Source organism: Oxyura jamaicensis, chromosome 5 (genome assembly GCF_011077185.1).
Source record: "Oxyura jamaicensis isolate SHBP4307 breed ruddy duck chromosome 5, BPBGC_Ojam_1.0, whole genome shotgun sequence".
In the NCBI taxonomy this organism is placed as follows: domain Eukaryota; kingdom Metazoa; phylum Chordata; class Aves; order Anseriformes; family Anatidae; genus Oxyura; species Oxyura jamaicensis.
Genome location: NC_048897.1, coordinates 63080618 through 63099061, shown reverse-complemented (window position 1 = coordinate 63099061; position 18444 = coordinate 63080618). Strand labels below are relative to the sequence as shown.

The 18444-nt window shown below is 39.9% G+C and overlaps 1 protein-coding gene and 1 long non-coding RNA gene across 4 annotated transcripts in view; one reads left to right on the top strand and one right to left on the bottom strand.

Moving 5' to 3' along the window:
• Window positions 1-8154, bottom strand: part of USP47 (ubiquitin specific peptidase 47) — a 56791-nt gene extending 48637 nt beyond the window's left edge. For both annotated transcript variants that reach the window (XM_035327483.1, XM_035327484.1), the window contains exon 1: window positions 8000-8154. In XM_035327483.1, the coding sequence (XP_035183374.1) occupies window positions 8000-8038 (39 nt within the window). In that variant the 5' untranslated portion in view covers window positions 8039-8154. The remainder of the gene's footprint in view (window positions 1-7999) is intronic.
• A 277-nt stretch (window positions 8155-8431) lies between these two features.
• LOC118168288 lies at window positions 8432-16421 on the top strand. Of its 2 annotated transcripts, none has more exons than XR_004751467.1 (5): window positions 8432-8632; window positions 9560-9611; window positions 10314-10481; window positions 15436-15496; window positions 16322-16421. It is a non-coding gene; the product is annotated as an uncharacterized LOC118168288 (long non-coding RNA). The 2 variants fall into 2 exon arrangements; XR_004751466.1 differs by having other exon boundaries at window positions 15436-15506.
• Window positions 16422-18444: the final 2023 nt, after the last annotated feature.

The following is an 18444-nucleotide window of genomic DNA, read 5'->3' as shown; positions in this document are numbered from 1 at the left end:
ACACCAAGAATGCTTTTCTCTGACAGATGACCTGATGCAGACAGAAGAGGAATGACATGGAATTCTGTAGCAGGGTTGCTACATTCTTATTTGTTTTGGAAAATAAGTTTATGCTTTCCTCTCTCCTGTCTCACCTGGATTTTGGATTGATTAGTTCTTTTCAAAGACCGACTCCACAGAAATGCTTCTCTAGTAACAAAGTTTAAATTTAAAAAGTTACTGTTTGTCCCCTCATTGAAACAGTGCTTGTTATAAACAGTCTTTCATGGAATGGCCAAATTACTATTTTCTATATATGCTTCCAAGTCTAACATAACTTTCTGAACATGTCCAAAACCACACTGTCTTAAAAATAGTGTGTTATTAGGCTAGCATTTACCTTTGAGAGTTTGTTCCTACTTCTGTGGAGTACTCACTCATTTGTAAAGAGCATTTATAAAAGTAGAAATGACAACCACAAAAAGTTGGTATGGGGTCAGAGTAGTACATTTATCCAGGGTGTTTAAAACACCTTGAAGGATACAGATGACATGTCTGATGACAGCTGAATTAAGGTCAAAACCTTTGTTTTTCCTCTATTACAAAAGCTACATTCTACCTTTAAGTTTTGTATTTTAAAAGACGTTAAATATATCGTTCTTTAGAACATGTTGAAGAACCTGTCTTTTTACTCTTATGCTCTACTGGTCCTTCAAATCTTGTACATTAAAGACCATTCAAGATTAATTACTTCTATTAAAAATTAGATGCAGCAACTGTCAATAAAGAAAGACGACAAATATTTCCTGGTCACCCTACAGGTGACACAAAAACAAGAACGAAAAGAACAGATAATCAATGGATAAAGAACACACCTTCTGTAATAACAGATCAAGTTTTAACATCTAAACCAGTTAAACACTGGACATTTTGATAACTTCACTCTTGAATCATTTAATTTCTAGTGTTTTTTGTACCCAGACTAAAACAATGAGAATTAAATTTAAACGAAGTTTTACATATTTGCAATCCATCTGCCAGCCTCTATATATCCCTTACAGTACAAGCTTCATATTCGGATCTGAAATAGCCTCGTCTTTCTACTGCTTCCGTTTATTTACTTGCTGTCTGCACCTCACTTTATCACCATGCTCATTTGTCTTCACAAAATTCTGAAGAATCCAAGAACACTGTGAGATACATATTACGCTTTTATCCATCGTAATCACATCATTTGTTTCCTGTGTAGAGTCCCAAAAGCAGTGGGTATGCTTTCACACTTGCTCACCATTCCATAAAGCCCAGGCATACCACAGACTTTATTGAAACATTTTGCTACCATGCCAATAATCTAAAGGACATTTTTCTGGATTAAGATTTACAAATACAACATTAACATGAAAACAAATCAGAGTGAGAGGAAAGATGGATTTATCTGTTTGGGTAATTTTGAAATGTAATTTACTTTACTACAAAATTACTGGAAAATATGCATACAATTTTATTTTTTTTGGGGGGGGGGGGGTGGGGACGGGGACACGACGACAGGACATGACAACGGATGGATGGACATTTGAGATTAAAAGACGGGAATCCATAGTTAATTTTTAATTATTTCTGTCCATCTGCTGCTGGTGAAGGTAGAGGAGAATCTGGAACAGCAAGGTGGACCAGCACAGATTCCTTGTGCATTTGTCTAGCAGTATGGCATGGAACAGTTATAGTTAAGAACGTAAGCACCCAAAAAGCCTGGCCATAAACTGAATCTGCTACCAGTACCACAAAGGATTCCAGGGAGAACATGGAACACTAAAGCTGAATAACTCCACAGAAGGCATACCTGCGACAATGTATGTACAAGGAAGAACCTAGATGTTTTCTCCAAATATAATCAAAATATTTTACTATAAACAGGAAAGGTACTACCATTAAGTTTTACCTGCTTTATTTTTTCTCTAATTTCAGTCATTATTACTGATCTCAACACAATACTTATACAAATCAGTAAACTTATCTGCCTTGGGTTCTTTTAGCTCCTGCAGTATTGCACCAGACTTCTTCAAAAATGCAACAAAGCTCAAGGTGAATCTGTTTTCAGACATAATCTACAGTGAAAACTTTCACGGTATATCAAGTACATTTCTTACACATCTTCTAAAACTAAAATTCACTAATCCTACAGAATCCATACATGTCTCCTCATTTATTTGAAAGGCTTTCATCACATGTTATGGAGAAGACACACTTAACATTTGGGTTCTGCTCCAACATCACTCCTTTTGCCATGCAACGACGTCCTTAGCAACCGAATGTTCCCTTTTTAAAGGGTTCTGGCTGTGCACCTACAGAGGAATTTACCTCAGATGAAGCATTCTGAGGAACTAGGGTACAATAAGGAGTGCTTAACTATTTTACATAACTGCCCATCTAAAAATCTACTGTCATTTTTCAGAAGCACCCAAAGTAGCCTTATGGCCACACAAAGAGTGCAGTCACAATCCTCACAGACTGAATTCAATCAATTGATTTTTACCAGTTTTATCTCTTAATTCTTTGAAAACACAGACGCATCCTTTTTAGAAGTTATTTCAAGTGCCAGTGCTGAGCAACATCATTTGTTTGACACAAGCTGACTGCATGCCAAACACTGCAAAAACATGAACAAAGAATACACTACACACTTCCACACTGGCCAAAACTGTGATCAAGTTGGATACCATTCTACCTGAAAGCTTACAAGAAAAGTTTAAAGACATACCAGTATTTTCAGGTATCAATACTTTAGTTATACTGCAACAGCATTGTTTTGAGAATATTGTTTTATTCAAGACAAGAAAAATACAATAAAATGCTAAATAAGCAGTTCACCTGAAAGCATACCATATTCATTTTCAAAAGGGTAAAGTGTAAAATACCAGCTTGAAGTTTTGCAAAAGGAACCAAAGACATTTTCAAACTGAATAAAAAGGCTGAACATGTAACTCAATCACTCAGTTTTCTAGCAACATATCTTTCACGCTTAAATTTCTTATATAAACTCCAAAATATTTTCAAATAAAACAGGAGAGGAGCTGGATATATAAGTAACTACACGCATTTTGGGGCACTACTGCATCCATTAAAACATGCTGGGAGAAAGGTTTAAAATAAGACTTTCACAATTTAATTCAGACAAGATTAAAACCTACAAGTCAAAGGTAACAAAGTCAAGGTGCAGGTCCACTGAAGTTCCTTATGTTAATAACAATATGCTCTATCAGCAAAAGGAAGTTGAATGACTTATCATTGTCATTTATCAATGATATTTCTATCCTACAAATTGATAAGTGGGATAAGAAAGATTCTTATTTTAAAGTAAATGATCTACACTGATCTAAATCCACAGGTACTTTGGTTTTAAAAACAGAAAAACAGAATTATTGGACTTAACCTATTTAAGAATGACAACTAACAAAGTATTTCAAGTTTTTTTCCTGCATACTGAAATTCTGAGCTGAAGACGGTTTAGAATTTAACACTGACAGACATTTATTCTCTGCCCCCACATAATTACTTCACAGCTCAGAAGGAAGTCTATTGTTTGTTTGATAAACAGTGTGTAACTGCACAAAAAATGATTGTACTGTACTCAATTGATTTAGCAACTTTAATCACTGGTGACCCACACTAGCTAGCAGCACTTACAGACTGAGGTTCCAGTATCGAGTAGCTGCCACTTAGGCAAAAACTTATCATGATCTCAAAGTGCCATTAGATAATTATCCTGATCAGTTCTCTTGTACTACAGATTACATACCCAGATGTATACAGCAAGGGGTACTAATGTGTGACTCCAAGAAGCTCAGTGATTGAACTAAGCATGGAAAGACCTTGCATGCTACACATCTTATTCACCAAACTACAGTACTATTACACAGATAGTGTCTGTTTGCAAGGAACAAATGACTCAGCGGACTTCTGTTTGCATTTTGTTTCCTAAATTTAATTTCCTTGCTTGGCCAATGAAGTAGAGATTTTCACAATCACACCTTCATACTTTATGACCAAAACACACAAAAAAGAAAGTCAGGACAAACTGATAAGCTACCCAAGCGGTAGTTACTTGTAGAGTATCCTAACACACTGGAATGAAAGAACACAGGTGTCACTGACACTGAAAAGAACATCCCTTCACTAAAAGAAGTGCAACATATCTTACTCTGATTCCTGTTCTTCTAACAAAGTTAATGCGATACCCATCAAGAAACATCTTTTATTTGTTCAATGTGGGAGATTAAAATGGATTAATTAGTGTAGGGATGAGAAGACTCATTAGTTAGCTGAGAAAACTCACGCTATCTTTGATTAAATGGCAACAAGTAAAAAGCATATATACTTATTTTGACAGGTGTACTCTGGATAGTTCCTGCTTGGACTTGTTGAGAAAGAATCCACACAGCATTTAACTAGTGGCACAGACATTTCAGAAAGCTCACAGCAGAACCTTTTTTTATACTGACTGATCCTATGAGCCTGGGCAATACTCCCTAAGTTGACACATCTTGGTCTTCAACAGGAGTTTCTGTAAAATTTACTTATCTTGTCAGTAAACAAACATGTACTTCTACCTTTCTCACCAACTGTGTTGATTAGACTATTGCATTTCTCTCTATTTGAGGTAGATTTGCCAAATGTAAGTTTCAGGCCTACTTCTCAAACACTGAAAGTCATTAAAGTGTTTTCCCTTCTAATAGCACCATTTTCTTGCTTCCATGGATATCTTTACATGCCTCTTCCTCCCTGGATAACTGTTTCACTAAGCTAATGGGGGAAAGATTTACACCAAATAGCAAAGCAATTCTTAAAGAATGCTTAGCATTTACTACTAGGGTGCCCTGTATGTGACCCAATGACTTCTGTTTTACTGAACATAAAAACACTAAATTGAGTGCTTTATTTCAAATGAAGAGAGAAAAGGAATTGAGTATTGGAATGAAAGGGAAAATGGAACAGTTTGTACAGAACCCTGATCTCAAGGAGAGGAATACTTATTCCCCCCCATCATAAGAAATCATTGGTCACACAACTATTGAAACAGTTGTGAAAGTGTTAGGCAGTGAGTGGCAGGAATGCAAGAACTAACTTACTAAATGCCTGCATAGCTTGGGCAAAAATCTTAATATAAACATTACATCACTCAGCTATTAGAAAGTGCTTTAGTACAGCTGTTCCAAATGAAGAACTTTATGCCAAAGTTATGAGCAAGAGAAAATTAAGCCCTGATTACCTGTACCTTAGCATTGCAAGCTGAATCTATGCCATGTCCAGAAGAAAAATTTTCCTACTCTACTATAAGATATTTAAAGGGCAGCAGTGGAACTACTAGTATTTTGTATCCATGAAAACACAATATTACTCCTTAAAAAAGCTAATAAAAGCATTTAATATACTTTAAAAACAGCAATCTGAGCTCCTGTAAGCAGATATACAAAGACTTCAGAGCAACCTAATACTTCTCTTCCTATTCTTCCAACAAAGGCATTACAGATGCCTCTTATTACCATATCTACCGTGGCCTCACATAAACTCGTAGACAAGAACCAAATCCCTTTTCCCATCCACTCCTTTAACTGATTAGTCATTCCCCAGATCAACCTAAAGCAAACATCAGATTTATCTGTCTCCTATATACTAGAATGTAAAGGAAAAATATGGTTGTGTACTCATCTTTGGCAGACGTTGGTTCACATCCCAGTTGAATCTTTGAAACTGCACAAGACAGCCAGCTATACAAGCGATAATTACTCAGCCCTTTGGGAAGGGAGAAAAACATGGAACTGTAATCCTTTATTCACTCCCAATGGGCAGAACTGAAACTCCAAAAGACCTGCTTTGTCTCCAGCTGCTGCTAATAGCATAATAGGAATATTTAGAAGGTGGCTGTTGAGAACCCAGACCTGGAGAATTCTGTTTACCCGTAACTCAGTGTTCTCTACAGTGAGACTATTAGTGAATCTCAAAAGGACTTACTACGAATGCTTATTCCTTAAACTTCTATCACTGAAATGAAATGAGTACATACTGAAAAACACTGGAAAAGTTGAAGAAAGTTCTCTTACAACATATATATCATCAGGGGAGCTTAACACAAATCTGTTTTTCTCCTCAATTTTATTTCTTATATTCTCAGAGAAAATACCATCAGCTTCTAGAGATTCCAAAGTCTCACAGAATTGATGTTCCATTCCAGTTACTTACAAAACGCATACAGGCCCAATGAAGAACATGAAAAAACATGCTGAGTGGCTCGTAGCACTATCTAAGAAGTTTATAGATTTCATACTGTATGCTTAAGATATCCGTATCTATAATCACATATATTTTAAGTCTTCTTTTACCCATATTTCCTCTCTCTGCAGAGAGAAGTGCATGCAGAATCCCAGTCCAATAAGTTGGTTAAAAATACTCATCTGAATCATACGTACATTCTGAATACAGCTTTAAAGCCAACAGGAATACTATTAATACATATAACTAAGGAAACAGCCTCAGCTAAATTCTTCTATTAATCACCTTGCTGTTCCAGTTAACTACAATTGCCACAAGGTTTTTCCTGCCAGTCTCCTTTGTTTTTACATTTTCTTTTTTTTTTTAATAACTTACATACACTAGCTCCTGTTTTCTATCCCTTTTCCTATTTTTTTTTTAAATGAAATATTTAAGCATACTAGCTACTACATTCCATCCCTTGTCTTAAGTTTCTGAGTTTCTGGAGATCTTTTTCCTGATAAAAGACTTAATGTAGTCCTTTGAATCTTAGGATGTAAAAAAAAAAAGAAAGAAAGAAAGAAACAATAGGTACATTTGTCCTGACTTACCTGTACAATTCTATGCACGCAATTTGCATCAGAAATTCAGAATTTTATTTCACAGTTGTTCCCAAGGATACTATTTAAGGATCACCACTTCATTTTACTGAACTCTACAAAACTGAAGCCCTTGCCCCTGACACAAAGCCTCCCAGACTAGTGACACTCTACGTTCAACAACAGGAAGGGTTTGAATAATTTAACAGAAAAGTAAAACTGAAAAGTCAGCTAAATTCGTAAGCCTACTTGCATGTGAACAAAAGTTTTTGCTAACACTCCCCTGTGAACAACTACTTCCCACTATGTCACACCACGGCTCGAAGACTCCTTTCTCCGAGCAGTATCTCTCTTACTTGACACGTGTCACTCGCCTATCGCTGCAGGACAGAGGCTTAGCCTTCCTCTTCCACGCAGGCGCTTATCTTTAGCCTCTGGCCAAAAACAAACCTTCTCCTTTCCTCCCCGCTGCAAGGCGGCGGCGAGGGGCCTACCCTGCCGCCAACACGAGCCACGGCTGACTCGGGCCGCGCTCCCTCCGCAGCCGCAGCTCCGGTGCCGCGGCGAGCCCCGCACCTGGCGCGGGGCATACGGAGCCGCCGCACGCACCCGGCCGAGTCCTGCCCGGCTGCCATTTGGCACTTCGGCCCCTTCTTTCCCTTCCCTTTCCCTCCCCTCGGGCTCCCGACAGCCAGGCCCTGCCGTCCCGTGGCGACCCCCTGCCCGACAGGTCCCGCTCCGGGGGCGGCCCCGCGCCAGACCCCGACCCCGGACGCGGCCCGTGCCGTGGCCGAGCACAGGCGCCGCCATCCCGCCGGGCCCGGAGGCGGCGGCAGCAGGCAGGCAGGCCGGCCGGCCTCCCCGCGTGCCGTGACACAGACAGGTGTAGCGCCCCGGCCGTCCCCGGGCCTGCCGCGGGCCCAGCCCCGGCCTCCTCCCCTTCCCTTTCCTTCTCTTCGCTGCCCTCCCCACGCCGGCTCCTTTTCCCCCCCACCTCCGCGCACCTCCCAGGCGCAGGACCTCCCGCCCCCTCACAAAGACGGGCCCTCCTTCCCTCCCTCCCCGCACGGAGCCGAGCCAGGCCGGGCCTCCCGGGCGGCCTCGGGCCCCCCACTCGCTGCAGGGGTCGCCGTCGCCTCCCGCTGCCCTCCCTGCCCGCGGCCCCCCCACCTCACCTCTTTGGGGACGAGCTGATTCTCCTCGCTGGGCACCATGGCCGGTGGCGCGGCGCTGGGCCCGCAGCAGGCAGAGCCGAGCGTCGCCGTCGTCGTCAGCAGCAGGAGGCGTGGGGACGCCGGCGGCTCATCCTCCTCCTCCTCCTCCTCCTCCTCCTCCTCCTCCTCCACCACCGCCCCAGCCGGCGAGGGCAGCGCCGCGGCCCCCACCCCCTCCGCCAGCGCCAATCAATGAGAAAATGGCCGACAGCGGCGCTCTCGCGAGAGCTGCCTGGCCCTGCCCCAGACGCTGTCACGGCCGCTCGCACACCCTGGCTGGCGCCTCGGCCCCCTCCAGGGTAGGGTGGCGGCTGCTCTGCGACCCGTGTTCGCTCCTAAGGAGCGCGCAGTCCCCAGTGGAGCGCGCAGTATGATCCCTACAAGGAGCCGCGGGGCAGAGCCTGGCTGGCCCCGCTCGTCCCCCGCGCTCAGGGGCCGTAGCTGCCGCCCTCGGCCCCCGTTCCCCTGCTCCATAGGGCGCCTCGTCACTCCAGCCCCGCCAGTACGGAGCGGGGCGCCCCCTTCCCTTTTCCTTTCTGGATTTACGGGACATGAGGGAAAGAATAGTAGTTGATTAAAGTTAAATTGTGCTAGGTAAGTGGGAAGGCTGAACGTGAGGTTTCATGCCCGGCAGTCACTCCCGTCAGGTGTGGCAGAGGCTCGATAAGGGCAGCTGGGGCTCCGGCTGCGTGTGGCAGCAGGGCCCGGCAGCGGGGCGGGAGCGGCCGCCGCCGCCTCAGCCCTGAGGTAACTAACGGTGGGGCTGTGACCAGCCGCGGCGTGCGCTGCCCTTTAAGTGAAGTTTGTCGTGTTTTGTTTGTAAAAACTGTGTTGCTCGCTCTTTCTGCCCTCTTATGTGTAACCTGCCCTTAACTGAGTGTGGGATTCGGAGACCAGCAGAAAGAGCAAAAGAGATTAGGCCTGACCCTACTAATATGTGTGTGGTTTTTCTTGGTGCCCAGAAGTTATTCGTGGAGTCATGCTGTGAAACTAAGTGTGTATTCACTTAAGTGTGAGCAGAGTCAATCCAGGGGTAATGGAACACTTTCAAAAGAAATTAAAGGGTATTTCTGTGGTATATGTTAACTGTTGCTTTTTTGTCTGTAAAAGGTTTAAATATATATGGTTTTCACGCTTAGGCACATGAAAAGTCAAATATTAATCTCTAGAATAAATAAAATGTGCATTACAAGAGAAATAATTATATTTTAATGTCTACTTGACAGTGAAATAGTTTAGGTGGGAAACAGTTAACTAATGAAGAAGAATGGTACGTGATAGTTGGACTTTTTTAGAGAAATACTTTATTCTCATTTTATTAGTGTCCTCTTGTGGAAATGTACAGAATTGAGTGTTTTTTTTTTTTGTTTTGTTTTGTTTTTGTTTTTTTTTGTATATTCTTTTTGTATATTTTTGCAAAGAAACTTTACATTTGTTGCTAGTTTTGAAGCTTACTGTATTGAAGACTGATGGAATGTAAAAACTACAATTAAGTGACCTCTTCTCCCTTTTCATTTTTAGTCTGCAGTGTGTAACTTCTTGGCTTCCTTTCTGTCATCCTGTCTTCCAGAAGGTGAGCTAAGTAGCATGTTTTGCAGTCAACATATAGTTGGGGACACTTAAATAATATTTTTTTTAAAAAAAAAAAAGCCCTTCAAAGAGATTGTTTCTGACAATAGCAATGTCAGTAGTTTTATTTTTATGTTAGAAGTGTGCTGTGATAGATGCTACATTTCATAGTTTCCATGAATTCTACTCCTGGAAATAAGCACAAAAATCCCTATGTTGAAAATTTACATGAAACAATTTTTCAACATGTTTTTGTTTATGTAACTTAATGGGGTCCAGTTATTTATACAACAAAGGCCAGTAGGACCTTTGGAGAGGAATTCTTGCCCTCTGGTTTTAAAACATGTAGCACCTTAAAGCCCCTCATACTACTGAGACATTTGAGCACTACTGTAATGAAATCAAGTATAAGGATGGGAATAATGTGAGTCCCTTGCATTTATGGATACATTGTTAGCACAGGGTTGTATAGATAGCATTAACCATTTAAAAGAAGGAAAACTATGTGAAATTGTTTCTTTTTATATAGGAAAAGAAAGTATAATTAATGAACTCATCTTCTAGAGAAAAGGATTTTTTTTTTTATTAATTCAGCTGTATTGCTGATTAAAGTGATTTATTTTTCTGTTAAGGGGGATTCTTGGAATTATCTCGACAGGAGAAAAGGTAGAATTGCAGGAAAAAAAAAAATTATCAATATTTGTAGGTATTTGGAGAAGCACAGCCTTCCAGTGATCTTCTGTTGTCCAGCGGTATCCAAAGATCCATGAAATTAGCAAGCAAATACTTGAGTTGAATAGCCAGACCAGAGGCATAACCTTGCAACAGAAGGTGATAAAATCATCAGAGTACTGGGTGGCACCAGCAATGAATGGTATGTGACCATCATCTGAATGTTGAGCTGAGTGTTACTTTTTTGCATGTATCTCCTTAAGGGTCCAAAAATTCTGAAGCTTGAGGGATTATTTCTTTTGCATTAGGTATTCAAAAGCTTTCAGAAATGGTATATTTGAAAGTCCTTTTTCTGAAGCGTTATGATTTTTTTCTCCTGCCCTTTGAGCTTAATAAGGGGCAAAGCCATGGGACTCAATGACTTTAAAATATATTGCTCTGTTGGGATAACGAGATAGCAACCCCAAATACATGTCTACTGGGTAAGAGTCTGGATTTCTTTTTTTAAAGAAATGCTGTTAGATCCTCTTGCCAGCCTTATACAGGCATCTAATGTAGGATGTGTACGTGAAACATCTTGAATGAAGTAATAATCTCTGGTTAATAATTAAATCTCCAGAAGCTTTTGTAATTTGTGTATGTTGGAGTGTTTAATCTCTTTATGTGAGCCTTATTAAAGAGCAATATTCAGAAATCAGGTTTCATGAAGGGAATCTCCTAGTCCTTCATAAAGACTGATTTAGCGTGCCACAGGTTGTTATTAATACAAAAAAGAACAATCAATATATCACACTAAAAAGTGTGCTGGATTTGTGATTACAGGTAAATTTTTTAGGCTATCAATTGTCAAACTATTGTTCAGAGACACATTAATGAGAATCACAAGTGCTGAAGTGTCCGATTTTAGTCAGTGACACTTCACTAGTTTTAGTCAATACAGAACTTACCACACTAATGCATGCATCATGTTTATGGGAATGTAGTTACACTAAATCAATACTAAATAGCAGGTCTTTATTACAAATGATGGTGAATTTAAATTAGCCTGTGGGAACTGGCTACCTCCCACCACCACAGCATCCTTAAAGTTTATTCTTTAGTCATTTTTCCTTCTCTGTAAGAATGCACATGCTCCTGTCTCAACGCTTATGTCCAAGACGTGATGAGTAATGCAAAAAGTTTCAAAAACTAAACGGAGAGAGTATTGCTACCTTACTCTGATACATCTGGTGGTGTGCCAAAAATGCTGGGAGTGTAAAATCTTGAGAAAACAAGCAGGTGTTGGAATACAAACTGATACTGTCTTTCCCCAGATAATGTTATCCTACCTTTTTCAAATAGAACGTCTATGTAAAGAGGATTGTGTAAATGAATATCATTGATATCTGCTCTGAAGTGCTTCACGTTTGATTTTTCACATAGGTTGTTGGTAGGTCATTTCCTATTTCAGAGGTTGCTGTCCTTATTTGTAGCTTTCCTCAGTATTCTTGTGTTAAAAAAATAAAAAAAAAAGTCCCAACAACAATAAACGGAAGTTTTCAAACCTTCACAAGTTGCTAATGAATATCAGAATGACATAGATGTATTTGCTAGCACAAGAAATGTGGCCAATGTTGATACAGTGTTCTTTTAAGACCTCTTCTGCAGTGTCAGCACTTTGTGGAAAACTGGCTGAAAGCCTCTCCCCTCCCCTTTTCAATCTTTGGCAAGTCTGTCTCTACTGATAGAAAGAGATGTGTGAAAGTTCAGGATATCAACCCAGCCATTAATTGCACTGCTTGTTACTTTGCTGTTTGTGCCTTGAGCAACTGTTGCAAAACATGAAAGCTTTGAGAAATTTCTCTGAAAATCTTAGGGTATTATTTTGCGCACTGACTGCCCCATCTAGTCCTTTCAATTAGAAAAAAAATGAAATAATCCTTTGGATTGATGAGGGGAGAACAAGAAGGAATTAAGGTGAACAAGTAGAATTAATGTAAGGTAAAGAAGACACAATTAAAGAATTCTGTACCTTTAAAAGTGCTTTTCGCTGGATTTCTATTTCTTGGATCTTAGCTCCCTAAATATGAAGCAGGTCTGTAAGAGGCTAAAGAACAAATTGAGATATTTAAAAAAGGGACACTTGTTACTTTTAATACTCTTGCAATTGTTGTTAGAAAGGGGGTTTTAACATTCTAGCATTTTGGATTGTTTCTTGAATATTTTGGGGCTCAAGAGTGGGAATCAAAGTACTTAAACATAAGACATCTCTAATTTTCTGTGATCTGTAGTTTTCCATGTTGAAAGAACTGTATGCAGAGTTTTGGGAAATAAAAAAATCTGTTTGTACAAGTGGAGAGTGCTGTGGAAAGTGTAAGCCTAAAATGGGAGTTTTGCTATGGAAAAAGTGCTCTTTCCCTTCAGAAAGACTGTCAAAGGAAGTACTCTTGAGTCTAGTAGGTGGGTAGGCAAGCAGCTTTCTGAAATTAAACTTCACAACATTAAGCAAAAACACTCAGTTTTAAGTTGAATGCTAAACACTGTGTTCTGCTGTTCTTAAACTGTACATTCCGCTTTAATCTTTATGAACATGCATTTACTTTTCTGTCCTCTGATGTTAGCTTGTGCCAAGATTTTCTTAATCAAAACCAGTAGAGGATTATTTTAATTAATTATTAATCAGCAGCCAATGTTCACTGACATTTTGTTAAAGATTATCTTCTTACTTTGGTTTCAAGACAGAGTTTTCAGATATTAGCTTAGGATATTAGTTTTCTGTGATAGCATTAATCTTGTTTGTGAATTCTCACCTGGGTTTGAAACTGAAATGTCAATTCTTAAGAGAAATAGAAATCCTGCACAGAATTTTGCAGGACCATGAATTCCTTCATTAATTTACATCAGCTTGACTTTACGACATTACGTACTTAAAACTACAGAGTAATTTTTAACACTAGTAGTCTGAACAAAACACAGTTCTGGGGGTTAGAGCTCTTGATGTACTTGTCAAAGTGTTTCTGGTGTTACTGGGAGTAAAACATGCACTAGTAGGCTGATTTCCACTTTGTGGTGTGAATTTGGAAACAGATGTGGGCTGGAATCATGTGGCATTTGAGGGAACCCAACAAATCTCACACTGATTTTACCGGCTTAGGCTCATGGCCAGGCTGCAACTCTGCTCTCTAAAATGTGTGCAGTAGCTGGGAAATCTGCAGTCTCTCTATATACGCGAGACAGTAGAGATTATTTCATACATTCTTTCTGGAATCTGGGCTGGTATGGTATCTAACCCCCCTCCTCTGAGGCTGGAGGTGGCAGGGGGAAGGCATCTCTATGATCAGCAACATAGCAAAGACTTATGTGTAGGAAAAGAAAGAGTTGCCTTGAACACATACCATGCTGGTAATGTCAGGCACTGAAATGGTCCTGTTATGTCAGAGGTTCAGGAAGAGCTTAGAGTGACATGGATGGTATATTTTAAAACACTTATGCACACAAGGAGAGTCACCCTAAGAATGCAAAGGCAGCACTGCATAGGATAATGCAATGTGCAAAAATCAGAGCAGCTTAGCTTCATATGGAGCTGCCCTCAGTGTAGACACTCATAGTATTCGTAGTTGCCCTTGGGTCCAGGGAAGTTAAATAGTTCAGTTTTGCTTCAGGGGTTCCCAGCGACCATATAAATTAATTCAGGTGACATTTAATATTACAAAGAAGTGCTAATTGTATTGCTTACAGCTCTTTGGGCAAGCAGGGGGTGTTTTCCCATCCTCAGTTAGCATATACGGAGCATTTTCCTCATCCTGGACATCAGCTCCCAGGTGGCCTCTACCTGCATGGAACGTTTTCCTTCCACCTCCTTTGGGGTGTCATGATTACCAGTGCCACACAGTAGCTCCCAGCTGCATGACCCCATCCCCTCACTGAGGGGAGGGAAGGAAGTGCAGCATTTTGCATCTTTGGATGTGCAGTCTCATGGTGCTGGTAAGCACAAGGGATGCATGCCCTGGGTTGCCTCATGGTGTGTCTGCCTTTGGTCTCGCCTCCCTACCCAGAAGACCTGCTCAGGAGGACAGCAGGAGGGGGATGTCACCTCTCCCCATTTTTCTGTGGATGCTGCTTAGTGACCATGCTTGACACCACTCTTTCTGCTTTACTCTGTGCCCTTGCTAGTCCTTTCTTCCACTGGTGATGGAAGAAACTTTGTTTGGGGTGGAGTGGGGTTGGGCTGTTTAACTGGTTGAGGATTGCTGGGGGGGGGGGGGGAGTGATTCCTCAGCTATGGGTCATTTCAGGGCTCCCTCCTGCGCCATTACTGTGTGTCTTTCAGCTTGTGCAGTCTGCAAAGGAAACATTACGTCCCCAGAACTCATCATGTCCCCACAACTCAAAGTGTCCTGCAGTGAGACATAGGGCATAAGGCAGCTTTTATGTTGTACATGCACAGCTGTTGGGAGGCCTGGTCTAAAACCTGTGGCTGGCTCTGTGGTCCTCCCAGCTCAACCTTGTCCTCATTCTGCAGTCAGCTGTCCCCTAAACATCTTCAGCTTTCTGGGGCTGTAAGGCACAGTCTGCTATGGGGGTTGCTGAACTTTCTTGCATGAATTAATGTAGCTTTTTACCTTTGGCAACAGCAGAGGGAGCTGCCAGAGGTCTCACATAGCATTTCAAATGTCAGCTGCCAGTATCGAGCAGCTGCCAGCACTGCAGCTCTGGCAGGGGGAGTGTTAGTGTGGACACAGTGAGTCAGGCTGGGCAGGAATTTGTGTACACAGTATCCTGAGATTGGTAAAAATCTCCCAGCAAGTTGTCTCCTGCGTTGCTTGGGTCATATATGAGGAAATACTACTGGCTCTTGACTGAACCAGAGTCACAGATGTTTTGTATTCAGAGTTGAATGTAAGTAATTTGTCAGAGTGTGGAGTCTATGTCAAAAAAGTTATCTTGTGGAATTAGTAGCCTCTAGAAGTGAAAGGTTAAAGCAAAGCGGTAGGTAGTGAGTCTTAAGAATGTAGTTTCTTAAAAACAATCTCATGTTTGCGTATATTTCAATTTTAATGTTTTTATTGACTTTTAAATATGTGCAATACATCTGTTAGGTGGGCTGAATTAACATGGGAAAACAATAAAAAAGAATTCTAACTGCTGTCCCTGTTTGTTGTCACTGCCTTTTTAAGAAGATGCCTTTGAAGAGCAGATGTGTTTCTTCAACATTTGGATCAGAACTGACTCTGAAATGTGTGTGTGTGTATGTTAATTTCAGTCTCCTAATTGCTGCTAGCATGGGATGTTAATTTCTGTCTGTACTGTTACTTCTTTGCAATGAATTGTGTCAACTGTTTTAAGTTACATGCATACCTGCTTGCCTATCACCTGTGATTTATGCCTTGTTTGTTAAGTGGGCCTGATAGATGTAAGCATGTCTAACAGATGTCCAGATAGAGACGAATTCCAGGTTGTTTGCATTCAGTTCACATCCATTCATGGTGATTGGCTCTTCAGCAGAGGGTTATTTTACATGGTGATGGTAAAGGAAGAGGGTTCATTGGACTTTCTGTTTGGCTGGATAGCGAAGTGGGGTGCATCTGTGGAATGCAGGGGTGTGTGAGTTACAAGGTTCTCTATGCTGCTATAGATACAAGATGCTGGATACTGCAGTATTTGCTACATTTTTTTTTTTTATTTCTTACAGAGTGAATCTATGACTGTCTTGGCACAGGAAATGTGCGTCTTTCATTCCCTATGATTTTGCATGTGTGCTGGCTTTGTACTCCGTATGGTAACAAAGATTTATACTAAGATGCCCAAATCAGTTTTACAATACTAAAAGCTATGTAAAATTGAATTTGGATAGTACCAGTAATGGCAACACTTACTGGAAATTGAATTCCAAGTCTGCTGTCTACTATGGCAAGAGTAAGTCAAAAGCATGCATGAAGTTTTTGATGTCCTAAGTTTACCATGTACGGGAGAACTTGCATTTACTGCAAAGCCCACATTCTATTCTGCATCCAAGATCTAAGATGTGTCATGAACTTAGGATTTTTTTTTTTTTTTTTCTAGGAGCATTTTCTGAAATGGATAAAGAGCCAGCCTCGGATCATCAGAAGGTTATCTCATCAAAACTGCCCAAGAAGTTATAAATAAAGATAATAGGATAATACTACTTTCTTTTACTTTTTTCTTCCTGACTGCTGATTTCTAGGAGAAAAAAAAAAGCTTGACCATTACATACTTTTTTTTTTTTTTTTTTTTTTTTCTGATAATACCCTGACCATTTTTTTTCCGTTCTTCCTTATTTTATTGCTGCTACTTCAGCCTCTTCCTGTGCTTGCTAGTCCTGGATTTTTCCAAAGACAGGCTGAAACTATAATGACCTGGTTTTTGTTAATCTTTTCTTTGTATTCTCATGTTTATTATTTTCATGTCTTTGAATTTATTCAGAATGACTAATATACTACATGTTTCAGGAATGAAGAGGTTAATTAATGAAGCTTTTACTACCTCATAAAAACATTCACATTCTTGGCAGCCTTGGGATGGTAGTTATTGCCTGCAATCACAAAGGCTTGGTTGCCACATTTCTATAGAGCTAAAGTAGATTAAATCATCTTTAGAGTCTGTTTGTATGTTCCTCAGCAGTAATAGCAATTTTGCAGTGCCACTTTTAAAAATTGACATGGCAACTCTTAATAAATAATCAAAATCTTCTCGCTAAAATTAACAAAAATGTTCACAAAAAATGTTTTGAAGCTGTCTTCATGATTTAATGTTTGGAAGTAAGAAATACATAGCATAAGGTAATTCTTAATGCCAGACTGCTAGTTGGATTTTGGTTCTTTGGCTGCTCAGGCCATGGCTTTTCCCTAGGATGAAGTAATGAGCTGCTTTGTTTTAACTTCAGGAAGTGGAAGGAATGAAAGCAATAACAATTTAAACAGGATGGCTTTTTTCATCTCCAACCGAAGATGAATTTTGGGAAATTCAGAGTAATTACTACAACACTTCTGAAGTTGTGCTGGCTATTTCAAATACGTCATGTGCCTGAGAATAATGTCATTCATTGCATGTGAATTGCCTAGTTGCTTTTTTTTTTTTTTTTCCCTAGTCAATGTTATGTTGTAAAGCAGAAGTTACATAAGATGTTGTTTCAACCACAGAGTTAGTTTGGTACTAGCATGCAGTATGAAGAAATCTTTTTAAAAGTGTAATACCCGTGGGACATTCACAGACAGAACTAAAGAGCTAGACATGAAATAAAACAGAAGACAGCATTTCTTACACAATACTTACTTTAGCTGTATAAAGTCTGGAGATGTCAGAAGTATGATTTCAAATACATGGTTATGTTGTTAAGTCATGTTCTTTCCCTAACTGTCGTTGCTAAATTCTTAGAATGTTTAATGCATCTGAGTTTTGCTGCGGCCTTATATCTTCTAAGTAGATGAGATGTGTAGTTTTGAACTATCCAATTACATTCCATTAGCTGTCTTGCATTTTCTTACATTTAGGGTGGGGAAAGGAATGTTTTTATTTATACACTCCTTTTTAATAAAGTTATCTAGTACTTCTGAGCAAACATTTTGTCATAGCTGAAATATCTGAACTTAGATCTGTATCAGGTATGCTAGTCCTGAGACAGAGGATGGATGAATGCTGTTATTTTGAACACAGAGAAGAAAATCTTTATTTTTTTAAAGACTGAAATTAAGTCGGGAAATCTTTTCTATTGCAAACTAGATGTATGTATGTAATAAAAGAAACTAGATGTTAGAATCCTGTAGTGAAATATCCTCATGCCCTTTTGCTTCTTTAAATTTATAACATAGTTTTGTCTTGTAAAAGTAAACAAACCACCTTATGACTTGAATGACTTAATGACCTTTTCTTGACAGCAGATTTTAGACCCTCCTTTATCACTATCCAAAGAGGTTCAGTTTGAGTAGCTTAACATCTCTATGTGCAGAGAGGTTAATTTTATTTTAATAATATGCTCTTAACATCATATTAGCAAGGTTTCCTTGTTTGTAATGAGCATTGTAGCGTTATCAGAAAACAGATGGGAAGAATATTTAAAATTTCAGGTATGGGAACAGCAAGTAATAGCTGCATATGAACACTGGAATTACTGTGTGTGATGTAATTCACAATGTTTAAAATATTGCATTTTCATGTTAACTTAATGG